This window comes from Drosophila rhopaloa, unplaced genomic scaffold (genome assembly GCF_018152115.1).
Source record: "Drosophila rhopaloa isolate 14029-0021.01 unplaced genomic scaffold, ASM1815211v1 contig_3, whole genome shotgun sequence".
In the NCBI taxonomy this organism is placed as follows: domain Eukaryota; kingdom Metazoa; phylum Arthropoda; class Insecta; order Diptera; family Drosophilidae; genus Drosophila; species Drosophila rhopaloa.
The window spans coordinates 18,212,446-18,235,368 of NW_025335123.1; the positions used below are offsets into that span (position 1 = coordinate 18,212,446).

A 22,923-nucleotide genomic window follows, 5' to 3' on the forward strand; every position below is an offset into this window, starting at 1 on the left:
CGGAAATTTGTCTCTGGCAAAGGCGCATGCGCAGCTTCGGGCTTGACTTGATCTCTACAGTGAATACACCCTAACTTGCATTGAGATCTGACTATTAAAAATAAGTACTAGGCATTAATAAAAGGTTTCTGATATATGTTTAGTTAGTTTATAATAAAATAGGGAAGGGTGAGAATATTTCCTCAAGTTCCGACTTATTGAAGATAGACTGTACTTCTTCGCCTCCCTGTTTTTGACTTTTACTCGCTTCGCTCATAAATTGTTGGTAAACAAATTGTTGTTGCTGGAGGCCTAGCAAAGATCAAGAGTTTTACAAAAGGGGAAAAAGTGGGAAGGAGGAGGATGATGCTTGATTAATTCGATAAACTGAACGATAAATATCGCTTGCCGGTTAATGGAAGCAATCCAATTAATTTCTAACTCTTTGCGATATGGGCCTTAAACATTGAATACGGAAGAGAGATTAGAAGATTGGAGTGTGCTTCTCTTAATCGAAGTCAATTAATCGATGGTAACCTGTTCACTATGATTTCAGTCTTTAGTTTTATACGAGGGACCATAATATTATGTTGGCATCAAAAATTAAAACCTATTGCCATTTATTTACTTAGTTGTAATTGTAACTTTTTTGAAATCCAAATTAAAATAGGCTAAGATCCTGGTTATTTTGAAATATAAATTTCATGATATTTAGTTTATGATTTCAAAGGAGAAGGAGGAGAAAATCTGGAGAACAGGTCAAGGTTGGTATATGTATGTATGTCGTTCCCGAATATCTCTCTTTCCATTCGTGTTTTTTTCTGGCACATTTATGGGAACCGACATGGCGACAATAAAAACGTTAACACGCCTATGCCCCAAAAAAGAGTGTGAGGCAGGAGATATGGAGATATAGAGGGGATGGCCATATTTAAACATAATTTCGTTTTTTATTATCCTTTCATGACAAAGACGAAGCCGCACCATAAACAAATACACGCATATGTATATCCATACAGATGTACATATATCCATATATCCAGAAGAAGCTGAAGAAGAGGCGAAGAAGGCTTGGAGACAATGACGTTTAATAGCGGTCGCTAAGTGGAAGGCAACTGAAGAAGAAGGGTCCGCACAGAAAGAAAAAAGTATATGATACGTATATCAGTTTAATCTATTAAGATATCATTTTGGTTGGACAAATCAATTTTATATATTATTGTTTAATATTATTTACATAACCAAATGATATCATGTGTATACATATTTAGAGATGATTTCTTTCAGTGTAGAAAAAGGAGGAGGCAAAGAAGAAGAGAATGAGAATGAAAAAGGAGAAGGAAGGACGTGGAGAAGGGGGAAAGGTGAGCAATAGCCGGTGAAGAGGGAAATGCCGGCATAGGTAAACAAAACAACTCGGCAGGCAGGTAAATTACAAACAGCAACAGATGAAGAGGAAGAAATGCCACAGGACACTGAGAGAAAAATGTGCTCTATTATCATTAACTGTTCAACTTTTCGGGAAATTTAAATCATTACATTTTCTAAAGTATCGAAAGTATGTTAACCAGGATTGCGTAATATAATCGATTTATTTATGTATTAATTACTCTTAAGGTTTTTCTTTCCGTGCATTTGCATGCAAAAGAGACAGGAGAATAGGAGTCTTCTCCTTCATAATTTAGTGTTGTTTTTGTCTGGCTTTAGATTTGAATTTGAAAGAATTGTGCGAGAGGGAGAGGGCAGAGGAGTGAGTGAGAGGGAGATGCCGGCGGCTGACATGAACGGCCACACACCGCGAAATACGGCAGGTGGGAAAGGGATGGAGAGAGGCGTCGTGCCCCAAAAAAAAGGGGAGCGAGTAGTGAAGCAGAGGGGCGATAAGGAGTGACCCAGGATTTTCAAATTCCAGCTCATAAATTGACATCATTTTTGTCGCCATTCATTTAAGTACAGTGGGTCTTGGCTAAGACAAAAAAATAATAGATTATCTATCAAAATAATTTGAAATTTAAACAAAAACGAAAAAACAATTCCAATGTCAAAAACTAGACGTTTAAGTATAAGTCCATAAAATATTATACATTTAAATGGTAAAATTCATAATTAGCCAATGATTACGTTATATTCGATTACGAAGTATTACCTTATTTGATAAGATAAAGCATGATCGATGACAAGGGGCGTATTATCGCCGTGTTATCACTGTAATGACCTACAAAAAAGGGGTGTTCTCTTTCCCTGTAAATGCGGGCTGTAAGTCGTATAAATTTTAATTATGTCGCCATAAACTAAAATGAAAACGACACACCCCTCCGCCCCCTAAAAAAAAAAACAGCAACAAAAACAAAGAAAAAAAACAATTCTGCGTGCGTTGCGTTTAATGTTTTTATTTTCTGGTTTTTCGCCGTCTTTGTCAGTTTTTCGCTAGCAGTACTTAATTTTTTTTATTTTTTTTGGTGCTTTGCTTTTTGGTGGTGTGCGCATAAAATTTGCATAAATTACATGCGTCGACACTGACAAGTAAATTCACTTTGAAGGCAGGCTACCCCCCCAGACAAAACCCCCCCTCTACCACACCACTGTTATTGCTTTATTTTTGTCACATTCAGCAGTTAGTCGAGTGCTGTTTTAGGCCATTATGTTAATGAGTTTTAATTGAAGAGTCCGCAATATGAGCATTTTATTTATGGTTGGTTTTTGTTGTTTTAATTTTTTTTTTTCAAAAATTTTCATTAAATTTTGGCTTTATGTGGGCTTCTGCAGGGGGTGGGAAATGGATGGGGTGGCTGGGTTTGGCGAGAATTTTATGTGATCAGCAACATGTTGTCTGGGTTTTAAATTTCCATATTGAATGGAGGATAAGTTATGTTGATTTTTCGTTGCTAAATGAAATGGATTATGTGGGTGGAAATCACATTTCATTTTCAGGCCTTAACTGGCAATTGTAAGGGACTAGTTTTATTAACCCCAAAGGGTCTAAGCACTCCAGGGGCTCATAAATATGTTAGTTATAAAATATACAAGACTTTTAAAAGATTTACTTGCATATTATTAGTTTCTAATCATTGAAGTTCTAGCAAAAGATTTGAAAAATATGAAATTATACATATGTAGGTCTGCAATAATAAGTTTTCTTTGAATTTTTGCTGACTAAATACCAGGCTCTATTAAAAATTCGCAAGTTTGGAATGTTCATAATTATCGTATTCGCATTGCTTTAAGATATAAGGTAAAATTAAAAATAAGAACCGGAAGAACTCGTTGGAACAGCAATGTTACTGCTGAAAGTAGTTGGCGAACGCCCTTCGCAGTTTGCCGAATACGCTCAGTCCGCCGGTCGAATTCCTGCCCCCCGGAGGAGGAACAGATGCGTCGGGATCCTGGTCGAGGCGACCCAAGTGCCAGCGGAGCTGCATCCGTCCGGCCACCAGGCGCTTGGCCATGAGGACGCCCCGCTGCAGGTGCTCCGCGGAGGTGAACCGCAGCTCCAGGCCCTTCCTCCGCTGGCGATACACGGACACCGAGCAGAAGCGCGAAAAGATTCTAAGCAGCGGTTCCTCGGCGCCGGGTGCGAAATGGTGCAGGCTCAGCCACATGTTGCTCCGCAGATGCTCCGTGGAGGATCCACTCATCCTGGCCTGCTCCACATCCGTTTCCGGCCCCTCACTTTCGCTCCCACCGTCACTTCCGCTCTGTGAACTTTCCTCTGACATGCTTTTGTGTTTCTGATTGCCAATACTAAATTTTGTGGCCGATGGGTTTTTCCAAGTAAGCTTAGTTATTTTCCCAAATCATGTTTCTTTTTTTTTGTTTGAAAAATTCTCCGAAATTAGAGCATTGAACAAAGCTATTCAAAATAATCTTTATTATTTTTAAAAAAATATGTATTTCCTGGAAATCCGCAACATTATTGTGTATAATATTTTTAGCTACCATAGATAAGAAACTGAAAAAAATTATGTCTTCATGTTCACAACAAGAGAATGGTAAGTTAAATTAAAATTGCAAGATAACAAAAAATTGGGCTTTAAGTTTTGCACAATTTGTGTTTACTTTTGCAAACAATATTAATGCAATACTATGAAATACATACATAGCAACTGGATATTAAATTATTTTGCAGACCCATAAACTTTGGATAAACGTGATTTTATCAACGAATATTTTTTTGTCTTATCTAAAATGCATAAAAAACCCCAAAAATGCTATCGAAGAGAGATGGGGATAAAAAGATAGAGAAAGGTAGAGGGTTTGTGATAGTTGGCAGCTGTTCAAACAGAAACCGCAACTTCAAGAAATATTCGCTTGTTATTCAGATATTTTTCAAGATAGCCTGCCACAACACCAAAACCACGTAACTTTAATGCTTTTTTTTACCAGTAAAACTAATATTATTTATTTAAAAATATGGTAAACTCTTGAATAATCCTAAAAAGATAAAGCAAATAAAGTATCTTTCGTTAGAGAAGGGCTAGGGTAACATCTGCCGAATGGATATAGAACATAGAAAATGGAATAGCATCCCAGATACTTTCTGCTCCCCCTTTAAAATTGTAAGTGGGTCAACCATTTGGGGGCCATGCGGCATCATTTGCTTCCTGATAGCCACTATCAGTGGGTGAAAGGCAAACAAATAATTTCAGTGGATGCGGGGTATTAATAATTGTTATGTCCATCGCGATTGAACTCTAATCCGTATCGCCTCATTTTATGGATGGCATGCTGAAGTGTACTTATTACAATGCCTTTGCAGTTGTTTATTTTTGGGGCCTCTTCGTTTGTTGTTGCTGCGATCATTCGAAATTCATCGCATCCGGAGGAGGTAATCAATTTTGAATTCGTTTCGATTTGGTTTTGCTTTGGTTGCCAGTTGTTTTTCAAAAGCCTCCTCTGTTGCCGCTCCTCAGAAAGTAGCCCACCACTTGGGAAACCATCAAACAACAGATCTGATTCAGAAAGTTTTAAGGCTTTTGTTAAATAATACTGAGAACATTGGCTTGGACTTTTCTTATTTACTAACAATGTATGCAAAATAAAGATCATTTTTAATCTTTTTTTTTTTTTATTTTATAATACTAACTCATAAATTTGTATGTGTCGTTGAACTCAAAAAACTGTTCTTCATAACTCTAAGATTTATAATCTTAAAATTTAAACAGTACTTTTTATTTAAATCTATTAAAACCAATTTTCACAGTATAATCAAAGAACTTCTATTGAGAATCTCTCTTCCATTTGGAACTTCTCTAAGTCTTGTACAAAAAATTGTCATTCATAGCTTATCTCAACAGATTTTATTCAGAACTTAGCAATAATAATTTAAGTGTGGGTTGGCCTTAACGTGAACTGCGATAATCTTTGAGTCTGGAATCAAAGCAAATTTTTATAAATTCGAAAGATCTGAAAATCAATGGAAATTCCGACCGCCCCATAAACATTTGCAAGTTCATTAGGACCGCTGACTTTTATGGGTGACTGTGATCGCTCCTAGCTTTATCTGGAAATCACCCACACGGATACTGAAATACTGGAATTCTCCAGGGCTGGTAAACAAATGCTTTATTCGCGCCCTCCGATATTCAGATATCGGTTAGTTTTGCACGTTTCCGTATATATATTTCTGTTGACTCTGCGAATTGGGGACGCAAAAGAACCCAAAAAAACATAAAAAACTCCAACTGGCAACAGCTAACACTCAACAGTGAAAAAAAAATCTGATGAAAAGAAGAATTCAAAGGGGAGAATAATGTGGGAGTTCTTCAGATCTAACCAAAAAAATTTGTTTCATTTTTGGTTAACAAGTTTTTAGACACCGTTTTAAGGTGTTGTGTTGTTTAAAATACTTGATTTCATTGATTTTATTTTGAAATCTGTATCTATAATTTCTAACATTTTTCAAAAGCTAACTGGAATATGTATTTTAAGAAATCTCAAGCGTTAATAAATATTTTAAAAACAAATATAAATTGTGGGAGACTATAAAATATAAGAAGGTTAAATTATTTTTTAAACGTGCTAAAAAAAAAGGGCTTTGCAAGCGTGGAATCTGATCTCTTTGCATGCTCAATTAACATTGTGAATTCTTGAGCGGCCGAGCTTCCAGTGAATTTGAGTGCTTTTGGTTTGGCACGGTGGTGCAAAATTGCTTGGTGGTGCAGTATTAACTTGGTGGCTCAGTGGTGCGGTGGTGCAGCGGTGGGTGCTGGGCAAATTTATCGCTCTGCCAGAGCTGTCAGCCTGATGAGCGTCGACATGGCAGGCCAACAACAATAAATGGCGAACAAAGCGCAGTGGCTGCTAACCCAGTGCACCACCCCCCCCCCCTTCCCCTCCAGCCACCCCCTCAACCATCACCCCATCTAAAACCACTCAAAAGCAACAACTACAACTGCTGTCCTGTCCAAGCGAATGCTCGTTAAATGTGCTCAAATTTGAAATTCAAATGCGTTTGGCTGTTGCTGCCGTTGTTAACATTTTGCTGAAGTTAGACACTGAGAAAAACGCACGAATTTCAGTTTTTGGTTACAACTAAACAATGTAAAATATAAAATTGTGTTCATCAACGTTTCTGTTTTCTATTCATCGTGATTTTTGATTTTTCAATTTTGAACAATAAATTAAATAATTATATGTTTTTAATTTATTGCTTTTAAAACCATAAATCAGATAAATATAATATTATATTCGCTACCAAATGGCTCGATAATTTTCGTGGATTTTCTTTCGGTGCTAATGTGCATGATGTTGCTGCTGCAGTTGCAATTTCTGTTGCATTTGCAGCAGTTGCTGTTGTGTGGCTGCCTCATCTGCCAGTTGTCAGCGGAAGTGTTGATGAATTTATTTGTCAAAATCGCATTAAGCGGCTGACTTAATGAAACCACCACCGTTGCGATTGCCACTAAAATCAGCACCACCCGCACTCCTCAAATATGTGTGGTACAGTATAGTCTATGGTAAACGACATGTCCATGTCCCTGTCAGCATTTTCTTTTGTGCGTATTTCTGTGGCCCTGATTGACATTTAAATGCAAACTGTCAGTGGGGTCCGGTATTTATTTTCTTTTTGTTTCTCATTCACCGCATTGTTATTGAACTCACAATGAGACATCTCAACGGTTGTGCCTTAATTAATCACAGCTGCAGCTAATGGGTTAAGCAGTACATACCTGAAAGAAGAGGGGAAAATGCTCAATTAATATTTCGAATAGTAAATATTGTTATTAATAAATAGTTAACAACTTAAAGGGAATCGCAGCAGGGAATCGCATATGCAAATATAAATATCGGGGTTCAAGGCACCCTTTCTTAACCCCCATTTTAGATATTTATTTTGGTGTTGCTGGCAGACGCAGCAGCGACTAATTTAAATTCAAATTTAAATTGTTTGCCATCGCTTTTTTATTGACAACGACAAGCTGCAGCAGCCAAAGAAGAAAGAAAGCCAAGCCAAGCTCCAGAAAGTGCTGAATACTTAGCGCTTTTTTAGCTTAAATTACTAGATATATTTTGTAACCCATTTTTCTACTTTTCAGATAAAATAATAAAAACTAAAAAAATTGGCTTTTTATTTATTGTGTATTTTAAATAATTAAACCCTGACACTCAATTATCTGTTGATATAATAAAGTGTTGCTTTTCTTTAAAAGCTGAATAAACAATCATTAAAACTGATGCTAATATAATTACTTTTTTTATGAATACCACTGATATGAAAGGGTTACTAATGATAAATAGTTGCTGCTCCATAAAACAGCTTTACAAATAATGCTCTTTGTAATTGTATATATATATATATACCTGTACAGAAACTGACTACTTTTTGTAAAAGCCCTTACTTATAGCATGGAATGTGACAATATCTTAAGATAATACCATTTGAAGGGCTCGAAGGTCTGCCAATATCTTAGCCTGGATAAGATAACGGCAGGAAAGTGGAATTGGTAAAAAAAAAACCAGTTAAATAGAATTGTAGAGACAAATTTTGTGGCAACACTGATCGTTGGATCGCGGATCGAAGTTGCATGCTGCAGATGCACGCCCGGCGATTTGCCAGTTTCGGTTTTTCTCCTCCATTGGGAGGAAGAATAATGCTGCCAGCCTTTTGAGCTTTGCACCCACGCTTCTGGTGCGGCTACCCACGCAATCGATAACAGCGAATAAATATTATATATTTATAGTACACACAAAGCCATACGCCCACTGGAAATGCGATTGGGCGCGGGAACTGTCAATTAGGAGCGGATAAAAACCCTTTAAACATTGCGATATATCTATGGAGGCATCTGTAAGTTCCATCATTCAAAATTTAGTGATTTGCTTATCAAAAAATATTCTTAATTGCGGGGAGGAACTTTGTATAATTTGATTTCACATGGAATTTGTTTTCGAAATAGTTGAGGTTTTAAAGATGTAGCCCTTAAAATCAGTTACTTGGTCTTTCATTTAAAAAAATTTAAAATATACATATTAAATTGTCTTTATCTGTATTTTTTATTTAGTTTACATGAAAGTGAATAACTATGAAGAATACATTAAAGCATATTGATATCCATTTAATATTAGAATATGGTATTTTAAGTTTCTTATTTATTTGTAGGCTATTAATATATTAAATCTATAATGAAATATTTATATAATTAAACCCCTTTTGTTTCTCATAGGTAAGTCCACCATTTCTGAGGCTGGAGGGGACTTGGCCATGGTCCACCTGGATCAAAGACCATCCCAAACAGCGATTCCTATGGACACACATGCCTTTCCTCCATCATTCCCACCACGTAATCCCCGTTGCTCCTTGTGCCAGAGGAATCGTCATGCATTGCCATTTTTGGTATTTTCAGCCAATTAGCGGCGCGAAGGCTTCAAATGTTAAGTAAAAGCGAAACGGGCTAACGAAACGTGGCCAAGGCAGGCTCCTTGGCCAACAGCCCAGCGGAGCCAACTGGTCGAGAGCAACTTCCATTTTTAATGGTGCTGCCACAGGCGGCGGCAAAGGGGGTTTCGGAGGGGGTCCGCGAAGGAGATGGAGTTGGAGATGGCGATGGCAGGAGCCTGGCCAGAAGATGCTTAGCTGAATTTGCTCCATCGAGATGGCACACAAAGCCGTGACACGATCCCCGAAAAATATTTATATTATTATAATTTTTGGGGTGTCTTCGGATTATTAAAAACAATTATCCTAACCAATTCAATATTCTCTCGGAAATCTTTAAGAACTTAAAAACAATTATTATTAAAAGGGAAGTTTCCTTGCCAATCTAGAAATCTCTAGAAACCTTAAAACAAATATTTATTCTCAATTGTCATTTGCTAAAGCAATAAACGTTAAAATTCATATTTTATTAGGTAAATTCTTAAAGAAATAACAACGCTTATTTAAATGAAACAAACCCATTTTCATACATGTACCACATTTAAGCTTTTATTGAAAAATAACCTTGTCGAAGCCTTATTAGATTTATTAAGTTTCAAGTTTGATATATTTAACATCAAAATAACTCAAATAATAATAAATGACTTTAAGCCAAAATCAAACTATAGTGATGTAGCCAGTTATAGCAAGAAAAAGTAATTCAAAATGATAAGGCAAAAATAAAATGTTGATAAGGTAAAAATAACATTTTTTATTTAGATATGTCACAGAGAAGAGAAGATCCCTTAGACGCGATAAAAATATTATACTGATGACCAATTTCTATGATGTTATTTCCCCTTATGATGGTGAATCAGTCGACAACTAATTAAAAAATCATTTTCCATTCACAATATTAGGATTCCATGAATGGAATGTTCTATTTGCCAGTTATGAAATTTGGCGGAAAATTACTCACGCATGCGACTGACTCATTTGTGATGTCCTAATCCCCGTCATAATGGAGGTAAACATAAACACCCGATAAGATACGGAAAATGGAGCATAGAGCAAATTGCTATAAGGTTTGTTTTTTATTTTTTTAATATATTGCTTGTCTTAATATTAAATTGATAAATCGCATCACGCGATCATCGCTGAGCTCGTTAGTGGATTCCAATCAAATGAAATTTATGCGGCGGCCTTAGAGATCCTCCTTTTACACAATACTATTTATATGTGACTCCCTTCGGTTCCTGTATCGCCCTGTCTCTGTCCCACCGCCCCAAATAAGGTCACGCCCGTTTGCAGGACTTTTAATGAAGCCTTAAATGTCATTGATGAAATAACTGCGCAAGCGATCGATCCATTGCGATCCGATTCGATTCGATTCGACTCGATTCGCAGCGATTCGATTGTCGCCGGCTGCTAATTAAAGCTGACCATCTAAGGTTCGAAAAAGTCACAATCCCAATCCCGGGCCCCCTTCTCCGCCCCTCGGGTAATTGGCCAGATTTTCCTTCGGGCGACAGCGAAAGTGATGACAGCTCAGCCTCTGGGGACACGGTGAAAAAAGTTGCCATCGAAAATGGATTTAAGTTGGTATCCCTAAGTTTTTACAATCTATAGATTTAATTTCAGTTAGCTTATATCTGTTTATAAGCCCATGAAAATAGCTATAGACCTTATGTGCCTAAATCTATATTTCCTATTATTACGTTCAAAATCTTTTCTAGTAATTTGATAATCATTTTTTGTACACTTTTTAGAAAATTGTTTTTGATATGTTTACATAACATAACTACGTATAGTATATACATTTACTTATATTTTATTTTTTTGCGCTAAAACTATTTCGGAATAGTTTTTTTGCAATTTTTTGCAGTGCACCTTTTGCGGGCGTAGTTGAAGTTGCATTTTGAGTCTTAGGTTTCGAGTGGTTTTTGTTTTCCATCGATCTTGGGGGTGGCAGTTGAATGGCTCGCAGTTGGCTAATTGGCTCATTGGCCTGTGGCTAATGGATGTTGACGCTTCCGTCTGTGTCAAACCTCCCCCTCCCCCCCCTGGATTTTCCCATTCCATCTTTTGATTTTCCCCTCGATTGGGCGCAAACAAAAGGGGAATTAAACAGTAGCCTGCAACGATTTTCGGTCAGTTGGTCAGTTGATTTTCGCACAGCTGGCTGGGCAGCAAAAAATACATATACATATATGTATACAAGAAGGGGGCGTTTGAAAGCCGAAAGAGGGGCGGACTTCGGAGCTCAGAATCCAAAAACCAACCATTTTCGACTTATCACGCCCGCCTGAATTTTTTTCGTTTGACGACCTTGAATGCGCCTTTAAAATTAGCCGATAAATTATGAAAGGAATGCGAGTAGCTTGTTGAAAATTCATACATATAAAACATAAAATCTGTAGATTCAAAGAAGAAGTAGAAGGAGCGAAGCAAAGCGAAAGAAGGTGCAACCCCCAAAGGCGAGCAAAAAATATAGGAATACGCAACGAAACTAAAACTGGAATTCAAAGAAAAAAGAAAAAAGAGGGGAGATCCAGAAATTATGTTCCAGAGAGTGGATCAAAGTCTTTACTGAGAAGAATGTTACACATTGTCGAATTCGATATACAATTTCCAATCAATTGGCATTTGCAGAAAAATAAACATATTATTCAAAACATTAAAAAAAAAAACAAGAAAGGAAAGCTAACTTCGGGCGGAGCCGAAGTTGAAATACCCTTGCAGAATATTCTGCAAATTATATTCTCCAAAATTATTCATATGATGCATTCTTAATACTCATAAAAAATGCCAACTTCCTAACTTTAAAAACACCAAAGTTATGGCATTTCCAATCGTTCAGTTATGTATATGGCAGCTATAGAATATAGTCGGCCGATCTTTATGAAATTTGATATGTCGGATTGATTGGGCAAAAATAAAACCCATAGAAAATCCCAACTTCCTAGCTTAACAAACACTAAAGTTATGGCATTTCCGATCAATCAGTTATATGGCAGCTATAAGATATAGTCGGCCGATCCTTATGAAATTTGGTAGGTCGGATTAATTGGCCAAACATAAAACCCATAGAAAATCCCAACTCCCTAACTTTACAAACACCAAAGTTATGGCATTTCCGATCAATCAGTTATATAGCAGCTATAGGATATAGTCGGCCGATCCTTATGAAATTTGGTACGTCGGATTGATTGGCCAAATATAATAGCCATAGAGAGTCCCAACTTCCTAACTTAACAAACAGCAGAGTTATGGCATTTCCGATCGTTCAGTTATATGGCAGCTATAGGATATAGTCGGCCGATCCCGGCCGTTCCGACTTATATACTGCGTGCAAAGGAAAGAAGGGTGTGTGCAAAGTTTCAATTCGATATCTTTAAAACTGAGAGACTAGTTCGCGTAGAAACAGACAGACGGACAGACAGACGGACAGACAGACGGACAGACGGACAGACGGACAGACGGACATGGCTATATCAACTCAGGAGGTGATCCTGATCAAGAATATATATACTTTATAGGGTCGGAGATGCCTCCTTCACTGCGTTGCACACTTTTGACCAAAATTATAATACCCTCTGCAAGGGTATAAAAAACAAAATGCCTATTTGGTTTATATATTTTTTCTTGTGTATAACCTAAGATAGTGAGAGGAAGCAATGTGTTGGGATTTATCATCAGGTAAATGGAGCTATAACTCTGGAGCCCCCAGTGTCCCAACCTGAAAAAGATAAGCCTTGATGGACAGGTGAGAGGAGGACGTGAATAATGTGGCTTAGGCGGGAGGGGGTGGTGGATCTGGGAGCAATAACCACGGAGTGACAAGTCAGTCAGATAAAAACGAAGCGGATAAAAAGCCGGCCAAACGACAAGAACGATGAATCGAGCTGAATCCAAAGGGGAGAAGAGGGTAGAAGAGGGGAGAAGAGGGTAGAAGAGGGGAGAAGAAATGAAAAGAGAGAAAAGAAAACGAGGTGAGAAAATGGCTTGATGCATTTCCGTTTACAGTCAGCTCCAAATCGAATATGTATGTCGAATAGAGAGATATGTTATGTATGTTTTTCAAGGCTAAGCCACTGAAATGCAGCCAAGCAGGCAAAAGTCCGTTAGCAAAATACAACAACAAAAAAAAAGTACAAAACAGAAAAGAAAAGAAGAAGCCGGTGCTCGGTTTCTATTTGTACTTTCCATTTGTGTGTTGTCAACAAGAAAAAAGGAGAGAAAAAATAAACGGCAGCAGCGAGTTTGAGGCATTTTAGTTCAAGTGCAAGCTGTCAAGGCGAACGGTGGAAAATCAGGGGGCCAAGGAGGAGGGGGTTACCGGGGACTTTCGGGGCTGGGGATCCCATCGCGAGCCATTCAAGTGGTCGGCATCCATCCAATAAAGTAAAATGCTTGCGCAAGTCGCTCTGCAGATCGCAAGGCGGCCTCAAAAGTGAAAGATAGACGGGGAAAATGCCAATGAACAGGGGTTTTCGGGGGCTGGAGGGCCTCAAGTGGCCAAACAAATTGAAATTGCGGCACGCAAAAACATCAACCGGACAAGTCCGACTCTCCCTCGCTCCCTCGCTCCCTCTCTCTCCCCCCATCTATATACCTATCTCTTTCCGAACTTTGCCCAACTAAACACAGAAAACAATTACTTAATTAATATTAAGAAATCACACCATTTAAGTAAAAAAAATGAAAAACACTACTCTTCTTGGAAAATATTTATAATTTCACCTAATGACTAATGACCATTTAAAATCGGCAATTTTATAAAACATTTTTACTACATTTCCAATTTTTTTTTCAATATTAAAGTACTTATAGGTCGCTAGGGCTATTTTTCTGAATGACTCTCAAGTTTAAATGTTTATGCCTACCAATAAAGATTCGACTCGAAAGTGATAACATATCTGCATTGTTGTGAAACACCATAAGATGCCAATACGAAAATAGTTCACCTGAGCCCTTGTAATCATAATTTCAAAAGTATAGATTATGGGCTTGAACTTCATAAATTGTTAAAATAAAAAAAGAACTATTAGAAAAATATATGTGTTTCATTTTTGCAATAATTTATAGCATGATTTATAATCGATCGGAATTATAATATTAAATATTTTGTGCAATTCCTTGGAGTTGTCAATGGAATTGTTTACGAACAATTTGTAAAATAAATCTTTATTTATTTTTTAAATATTTTTAAATGACCCAATATTGTTTGCTGTGTATGCAGAGATGGCAGGCATGCACTTCGTCATCATCAGCATTCATTAGCGTGAGCGGACAGCCCATCGTGATCTGTGATCTGCGATCTGCGATCTGCAGCGGCAACTGCAGCAGCTGCTGTGGCATCAATTGTGGACGGCCCTTTGCTTTTGGCACTGGATTCTGTGCCACTGGTCATGAATGTGGTGGCATTCATGACTTGCATCCGCATCTCGGACTCGCATCTCATTGGACGGGCCATCTGCAAAGTGTCCCATTCGCATTCTGATTCCCGGAGCGAACTCCGGATCATTTGCCAGCACTTTGCTAATTTCTTCAGTGGAAGGCGGCTGGGGAAAAGGGTGACCCCGACTGTGGCCAAATGATTAGCGAGCTGTGAATTGGAGAAGTTGTGATTGGAAAGCGGGGTAATGGAAGCGGAGAAATGGAGAAAGGGGGAGGGGGCCCCTAGGAATGTGGCGAGGAAAGCAAAGGAAACCATTGACGGGCAAAAAAGAGTGAAGTGAATTGAGCTAGCAAATGGAAATGCCTTCAAACTGGAAACGCAGGGATTACAACAAGTACTTGGAATGCTCAATAAATTTTACCCAGGTGAAAGGAAAATACTTTAAATACAAAAGTTAAAATATATTGCTAAAAGTAATTTAAGTAAGAAAGAAAAAAATGCAGTAAATTCCGGCATTTCAAACTAGAAACTCGGGAAGTTAAACAAGTACAGAAATTGCTTAAAAAAAAGTTGCCAATGAAGAAAGTAAAATACTTTAAGTAAAGTAAAATTAAAATGTTCCTTAACTCATTAAGAACAGTTAAAAAAATTTGTACAATATAGAAATCTTCTTTGCGAATAAATATAGATAATAACATCAAGATGAGCAATTATATCTCAAGAATTCTTGGTTGGCTGCGTTTGTTTATTAAAGTCATAAAACAGGTGAGTAAACTTATTTAGAATTGAGATTCTTCAAGCACAGATCTTTACTGTGCTGAGTAAGACAATGAAAAACAGGAAATTGCTAATAGCTAACAAAATTACTCAGCACCGGAATTAAATGTATATGTATACATGAATACTGAACCACCCAGTGAATTGATGTGTTCTCGTCGCATGGCAAATCGAAGAGGTTTTTCAGGTCCCCAGTTGCCCAACACTTTCAGCTCCCCAGCATTTCCCATTCCCGATCCCCGATCTCCGATCCACATTCCCTCGAAAGAACCCTGCAGACGGGTTCTGGGTTATGGATTCTGAACCCAACTCTGGCGAGCATGTAAATGCAGTTCTGGCCAGCAATTCGCTTTCCTTTTGCTTTATACACTCAACAAAAAAGAATTAAGAATGGTGGATCATCTTAGCCGCCTATGAAAATGACTTCAAATTTTTCTTGTTGAAACAATGTATTCTTTTTAAAATCCATTGATAAACCAATATATCAGTTTGTCACTTGGTATATATATTTCTGTATTAAAATAATATAACTAATCAATTTGATCAATTTACAAAACTATTTTTAAAATTGCATCTATAAATCTTTCAATCTATATGGCATTTTGGCTATTGAAATCTTTTTATTGTCATTTCATAAGATCTTAAATAATTTGATGAGTATTTTTTGTAGATAATTGCTTTGATAGAATTGTTTAATTTGAACAAAAACCTGACAGATTTTTTTTAAGTGCAGCTACATGCCCGAAGTTGTAGTCTCACAACAATGACAAATTCCAGGGCAAGGTGCCACAATTGCTGCGAGTTCCGGGAACTGGATGGGTGGCTGTGGTCCGCCGGCGAGGGGCATTTATGCAGATGAGTTCACTCTGTGATTATCTGGCCCACGGTCCAGCGGATGGAGCAGCCTCGTCCTTCAACCCGATCCGAGACTTTTAATAAATTGATCACAACAAATTGCTGACAGCTGATGTGCCGCGCCCGTCTGCAGAAGTTGCTGTTGCTGTTGCTGCTGCCGTTGCTGTTGCTGCTGCAGTTGCTGTTGCTGCTGCAGTTGCTGTTGCTGTTGCCGCGGCAGCAACAAGTTCTCAATCAAGGCAGCAGTGCAACAGGTGCTGGCTAAATGACAGACAATTGCTCTTAGCCAGGGCCACTTTTCGAGCGGGTTCACTGCGGTTCAAAAACGACGGCAATTTTATTGGAATTTCTCGTGTGGCTGCCACAAATTGCTGCCATGCAAATGGGTTTTTGGGATAGGGGGGGCTTAGGGGTCGGAATAGGGATCGGGATCGGGATCGGGATTTCGCCTGCGGCTTTAGCAATCAACGTCAGCGTCAACGAAGCGTTGAAAATGCCAATGAAACGGAAGCTGCAGCAGCAACATATGTACATACGAGTGTATTGCAACTGCAGCAGCAACATCAGTCAGCCCTGGCAAAAAGGCAGCTGCCACAAAATACAAAAAATAATATAAAAATAGCGTAGGCAGTTGCAACAAACAAGTTCTGTGCGCCAAATAACAAATAAGTTTTAATAACGTTTAGCCAGTGTGCACCACCGGGCGTATGCGTAATGCGAAAATTGTTTGCCACGGAAAATGAATGGGGAAAAATATTAATTGCTTTTCCCAACCCCCCCCCCCTGCAACTCGCTTGTTTTTCGATCAGCGGGGTGTCCGAGTGGGTGGTGACCAGTAATTGGGTCGTGCCAAGTGCCACGCCCACCCGCTGGCAGCGCCTTAATTGCCAAGCGTGCCGAAAAGTGAAAAAGTTGTGTATGAGAAAGGGAGAGTTAGGGTGAATTCACTAATTATTTCTAGGAAAGGAAAGCAGCTTTTGCTGAAATTAATTATATGAGAAAAACCCTTTATGTATCCAGCCAAAATAAAACTTGTTTTAGTTACTTTTCAAATAATTTTTTTAATATGAATTTGTAAGCATTTTTCATTTTTTTTATAGGAAATCAGGCAAGTTTCTGCACAAAACTTCAACTGAAGCCGAATTCAAAACCAGTTTTTCTTCTAGTAATTAAGATATAATTGTAATTGGCCTTAACCCAGCTCAAGAACCTAAATGAAAATAGCTCTACAAATAATTTACAGCGCCCAGTTATTTAGACCGCTTTCTCTTACTCTGGCTAAAGAATTACGGAATTAACCACATCTAAATTGGATCGCTGCGCTGTGGACGATGTAGATCATGTTTATAGCCCATTAAAACGAGAAGCGATCGCAAAATTAAAACCGAAACTGGGCCGAAATTGAGAATTCGCCTGGGAACGGCGGTCCAAACATTAAAAAAAAAAAAAAAAGCCAAAATAATGATGCAAACAGCTGGCCAAAAGCGGCAAATTGGCGACCATAACTCTTGATGACTTTTCGCCATACATACCCATTTTTCATTAGCGAAACGGGGAAACGTTTAGTGGCGACAAAGGAAATTCGCCAGGCCCCGAATTTTCCCAATTAATTGGCCATTGAGAAAAAGCGATCTAAGTATGTGACATAATTTCCCAGTGAATGCTCGATTGCGTTTCTCCACCCTTTTTTTCGCATGTGATTCGCGCACTCGAGAATTAATTATCTGTGAGATTTTCCATTACGGAAGTGACCAAAAATGGGGAAAATGAAATGAAAAATGTGTGTGATCGGTGGCGGAGAGAGGGGCGGGGAAAACAGGGGACTTTCACTGGCAGCACGAAAGAAACGGAACGAGAAACGAAAGCAGTACTGCCCACGCCGAGAAAACCCGACGAAATCATAAAACGAAACGTGATTTGCTTTTTAATTACGGCCCCACAAAAATATATATAAAAATGAAAATGAGCTAGAGAACGGGGAACGGGGAAACGGCGAAAAAAAAATGAAAGAGAAAGACACTTTTCCGCCAGAATGATTTTCCAGCATCGCTCCAAAAAAAAAACATTCCCAAAGAAGCTGACGATGTCTGGCGTCAACGGTTCGTAAATTTGATGGCTCTGGAATCCGCCGAAAAAGCCAGGAATGGAAAGCAGATCTTGGCGACTTCATTTGGTTATATTAAAAAGTTATAAATTCCTTGTGAATAATGAAAGAATTTTTTAGAATTTTCCATGGGTCTCACAAAGCACACGTAATATCATTAGCATTGCCAGCATATCACATGTGAAACTAAATTTACATATTAATGTAAGAATAATGGTGCTGAATTTAAAGAGAAATAAAAAAAATAATAAAAAATAATTTCAAAATTCTTGAGATATTTATTTAGCAACCAAATATGAAGCAATAATTATATTTACATTTAGGTTTCTGTAAAGTTACTACAAATGTAAGCCCATAAACTAAGTTTAAGTTGGTTTTCTGAAGTACTTAAAGAAGTGTTTTGAAGGTGTTACCACAGTCAGGAAATATCAATCAGGGCAATCAATCATTTGAAGTGAAAAACCAAAACCGAGAACTTTGCCGGGAAAACTGTCAGTTGAACGAACTGCTTAAAGCCCTGGAACGCCTTTGGCTTAATCGCACCTTTTTTTCTGGTTTTTCTGGCTCTTTGGCGGTAAACGCCCCCGTGGAAAACGCCCCCGTGGAAAACGCCCCCCTGGATTGTCATTTTCTAAGAGGGGTGTGTGGGGGGGAGGGGTGTTCTGTTTTTAAGGAAACGCCCTCCAAAAAGGGAACAGAACGACACGAAACGGAACGAGAACTGAAAACAATAACCTTATCAATTAACCCATGGGGAGTTGGAGTTGGAAATGGAGTTGAAAATGGAGTTGGAGTATGAGTTCCAGACCCACACAGATACGAGTACGTCGTTTTGGTGCCATGACTGCAACTCCGCCAGATAAACGCAGTTGTTGGCGCTGCTCTTACCTGGAAAGCAAATAAGCCACAGAAAAAAGCAAAAAGCAGGTCTATGGACTGCAAGTAATACAACTCATAAAGTGGGGCCCAAGTGCATAAAACACGGCGACAACAACGAAACGAGTTGAAGTTGATCTTCTCTTTTAAAGGGGTACTATACAATTCATGTTTAAATTAATTTATTAACTCAATTTAGATAGATATTTCCCACCGTCATTACTTACTGCACAGAATATTATACATGATTTCAATAAAATGAATATGTTTGGTTGGGAATATTTGTTTACAGAGCAAACATTTTATTTTTGCTTACTTTAAAATTTTATCAGGGATATTAAACATTTCCTGGCTTATTTAATATACTTACTTATTGACATAATTTAGACCGGAATCTCTATCTTCTATCTTCATTACTTATTAAACAGGACTTAAAAAAATGAATATTAAATAGGAAAAATTGCATAAAGTTTTATATCCTCAAAAGGTCAGTTAATATTTTATTAAAATTGTCGACAGCATTGAGGTCTTTAAGAATTTGTAGATCTATAATTAGATTTAATACAAGCCTGCAATACTAATATTTAAATTTATAAGTTGATCAAGTTAAAAAACGAGGTATACTTCTTTAAAGGGAAATATTAATATATATATATAATAAAATATTATTAGAATTTATGTTCTCGATTTTTAGAGCATTCAAAGCCCCGACTTTCCCGATCAAAAACTCTTCATTTCTGGGTCTTGTTGTTGCCTTTTGGTAAAAGTGCCGCACTGCAAGCTTGTCAACATCGATGTGTGTATCTGTGTGTTCGTTTATTCTTATCAAGAGTTGTGTCGCCATCGCAGTTTTCGATTTTGGCGCCCACACGCAGTCGAAGAAGTTGATGTTGAAGTTGAAGTTGAAGTTGTTGCCCCAAGCCAGCGCAAAAGTCTGGGCCTATTAGTCTGGGTGTTTGCGAGTAAAGTTGCAGCTGGGAAACCGAAACGCAAGTCGAAACTTCGAACTCAAAATAGAAGTCGATGTCGACGAGCTGTAAGCCAGGCGAGCCAAGTCAAAATTCGTCAAGCAAACATGCCACCAAACACCCACGTGCCACAAATTTTCCAAGGCGGTGGGCGTGGCAAGTCGATTGGCGGCAGGATTTGCATTTGGGCAGTCGAACGAACAATCCATGCCACATGCTGCAGTCTAAAATGTCAGACATATCTTATAGCATGGTGGAAAATAATCGAAAAACTCCAAAAATTCCATAAGAAAAATCACAAAAATGTAGCCTCAATTTTAATATTATAAAAGATTTGGACATAAATGACATTTTTAATAGTTTTAAATTAATAATATTGTTTAAACTTTTTCAAATTATATGTTAACCATTTAAAAGCTTAATAAAGTAAAATACAAATTGTAATAAAACAATAAACAATTATACTGTTTTAGACTTGATAAAATTTAACACATTAATAAATCTAATATTTGTTTGCCGTGATTTAGATTATTTAGACCCGATCTTCCCCCTTTTTTCTCTCTCTGAACCAAGAAGCCAGTACAGATGGCCAGATAAAGAGGTGGGGAAAAGGGGGAGACAAACAAAGACGTCCCAAAAGTGGGCGACAGCAGGCGTGGCAAGCGTTTGTTGAACTTTCCAGCGTGGAAAACTGAAGAAAAAAAGCGGGGAAAACTTCAACTGAACAAATCTAATCAATCCTCAGCCCATGTATGTATGTGTGTGTGTGGGTATTACCACCCCCCGCCCACCGCCCCTTTTTCCAGCTGATGAACTGCCAACATCTGTGGCAGGCAGCCGCAAACTAAGTAAAACAAAATAAATAATCATAATAAATAAACGAGCCACGAAAATCTCGCAGCAGCATGTGAAAAGAACCGGCGAAGAGATGCAGATCGGGAAAATGAGGAAAGTCCGGAGAGGTGGGAGGGGGGAGGAGAGGGGGTGGCAAGGCAGTTGCAACCAAATTGCGCGAAGCCAAACGCCTCAAAGTGCCAAGAGCGAATGGCTCGCAATCAAGGCAGGAAAATGCCGAGGCCATAATTTGTGGCACCAAGAAAGAAAAAAGGGGAGGAGGAGGAGGAGAAAAAGCCCATGGAAAATGAAGGAAAAATGTGAAAAACTCACCAGAAAAGAGTGGCAGAAATCCATAAATGACAAGAAATAATTTAGAGCTCTAGGAATGATCGATTTCAGTGTCCAAACAAGGTGCATAAATAAGAATTAAGCCAGGAAATTGCTTACAAAATGCAGGCATCTTAAATAAGCACAAAGAAATTTGTTATAGTTGCGAAATTCTTTTATTAGAATTTTTGGTTGACAAAGAATAAAGAATACAAAACACCCAAAGAATGTTAGCTTTGAGATTCTTAAAGACATTAACATAAAATGAGAAGAAAGAGGCCGAATTTCGTATTTTCGACATATTTACATTACACAAGAATTCAATCACTTGGAAGTGGTAAGGCCAAGCAAACTCTCAATCAAACTCTGTCAGCAAATGAAGATCATTTAGCCAACAAATGCCAACCATTTTGAGTGGCTGAAACGTTTAAGCTGATCAAATAATGCCAAGGGTGACCCCGATCGACGAAAGGGGGTTACGGGTTGTCGCTCTCGTGTAGAGTTGCCACAACACCAGAAGTGATCAATTTCATTCGGGCTCATTTCTCCAGCGATCCCAGATGGCCAACTCCCCGAAGGCTCGATACGATCTTCATTTGGTTCACCCCGAATGGCCCAAAATGTTTAACAAACTGCCAGCCAAAATCGTTACAACCAAAAAACAGTAAAAAAAAAAAAAATAACAAAAAATGGAAGAAAAACAAAACCGATCGCCAGGCGATCTCCCAGCACGCAAAGCCCCCCAAAAAAAAATGAAATGAAAAAAAAAAAAAAAACAGGCAAACAGTAAAAAATCCAAGCTGGGAGAAAGAAACCAAACGAAAACAACTTAAATTACCAGCACGGCGTCAATTTTCATTAGAAACAAGCAACACGGCCAGCAGCACGATCGCAGATCCGCCAGAGGAGCGGGAAGAAGCCACTTGGACCGGATTGAGGTGGACGGGAAGGTTAACAGGGGCTGAGTGCCAGGGGGGGGATGGGGGATTGGGGGGGAACCAGGGGAGTCCGATATGACCGAGATGGAGAGCGATCCCAACAAAGTTTCAGCTTACTGCCACTGCACGGCGAGAAAAAAAGATCACCGAAATCAGACTTAAGCTGGGTCTTGAACTCGGTACTCGGTACTTGGAATTTTAATTTAGAAAAGTTGATATCTATATTTTGGAACAAATAGGGCACCACCTATTTAAAAAAAATTTTAAAAAAATATATCATCTAAGAAGTTAGTCGGTTTTATCTAACTAAGTTTAGGGATAAAGTCACAAAAATTGGAGTTAAACTAAATTTCAATTATATTCGGTTTCAGCAAAACAAAAGAAATCATATATGCTTATCTAATTGTTACGATTCCATATGAATATAAAAATGTACTAGGAAAAGGGTCAAAAGATGGAAATGTTAATATGCAAGTAATATTAACCCATTTTCCCCAGTGTACGTTGGTGACTGGGGCAGGTACGAGTATTGGCAATGGTTCGATCCATCTGCGGCTTTGTCTGGCCTGCTTTGCTTTGCTATTCCTTCGTTTCCCCCTTTCGGCTTCCCCGGTAACGAGTTTCATTCGCACAATTCTGAGTTTAGCCCCGGGGCAAACAGAAAACATCAGGGGAAAGGTGGGGAATTCGGAGGGGTAACCACGGTATTTGCTCCATAAATCTCACCCATGTGACTGCGATACGAATAGGGTTAATGCCACGGCCGGGGAATCTGCGTGAGATGATCGGGATCGGGATCGGGATCGGGATCGGTATGGCGATCTGATCCGAGATCTGCGGTTGCCACCTCGTCTGGGTCGAGGTCTGGCTTTCTCATACTCTCTTTACCAACGCATACTTATTTTCATTGACAACCCAGTTATCTAATTGATCTGGCTTTTTCCCATGATCCATTTTTGTGGGAAAATTTTTTTTATTAGATACTATACGACCCTTAAGATTGTACA

General features: G+C 38.4%; 2 protein-coding genes across 3 annotated transcripts in view; both read right to left on the reverse strand.

The window, feature by feature from the left end:
• The window catches only part of LOC108045211 (integrin alpha-PS1), a 56,783-nt gene that overhangs the window by 20,919 nt on the left and 12,941 nt on the right, over positions 1–22,923 (reverse strand). The window lies entirely within an intron of this gene.
• On the reverse strand, positions 3,165–5,963 carry LOC108045213. Its single transcript, XM_017124444.2, has one exon. It carries the CDS (start codon positions 3,693–3,695, stop codon positions 3,258–3,260), a length of 438 nt encoding a protein of 145 aa, XP_016979933.1. The 5' UTR covers positions 3,696–5,963; the 3' UTR covers positions 3,165–3,257.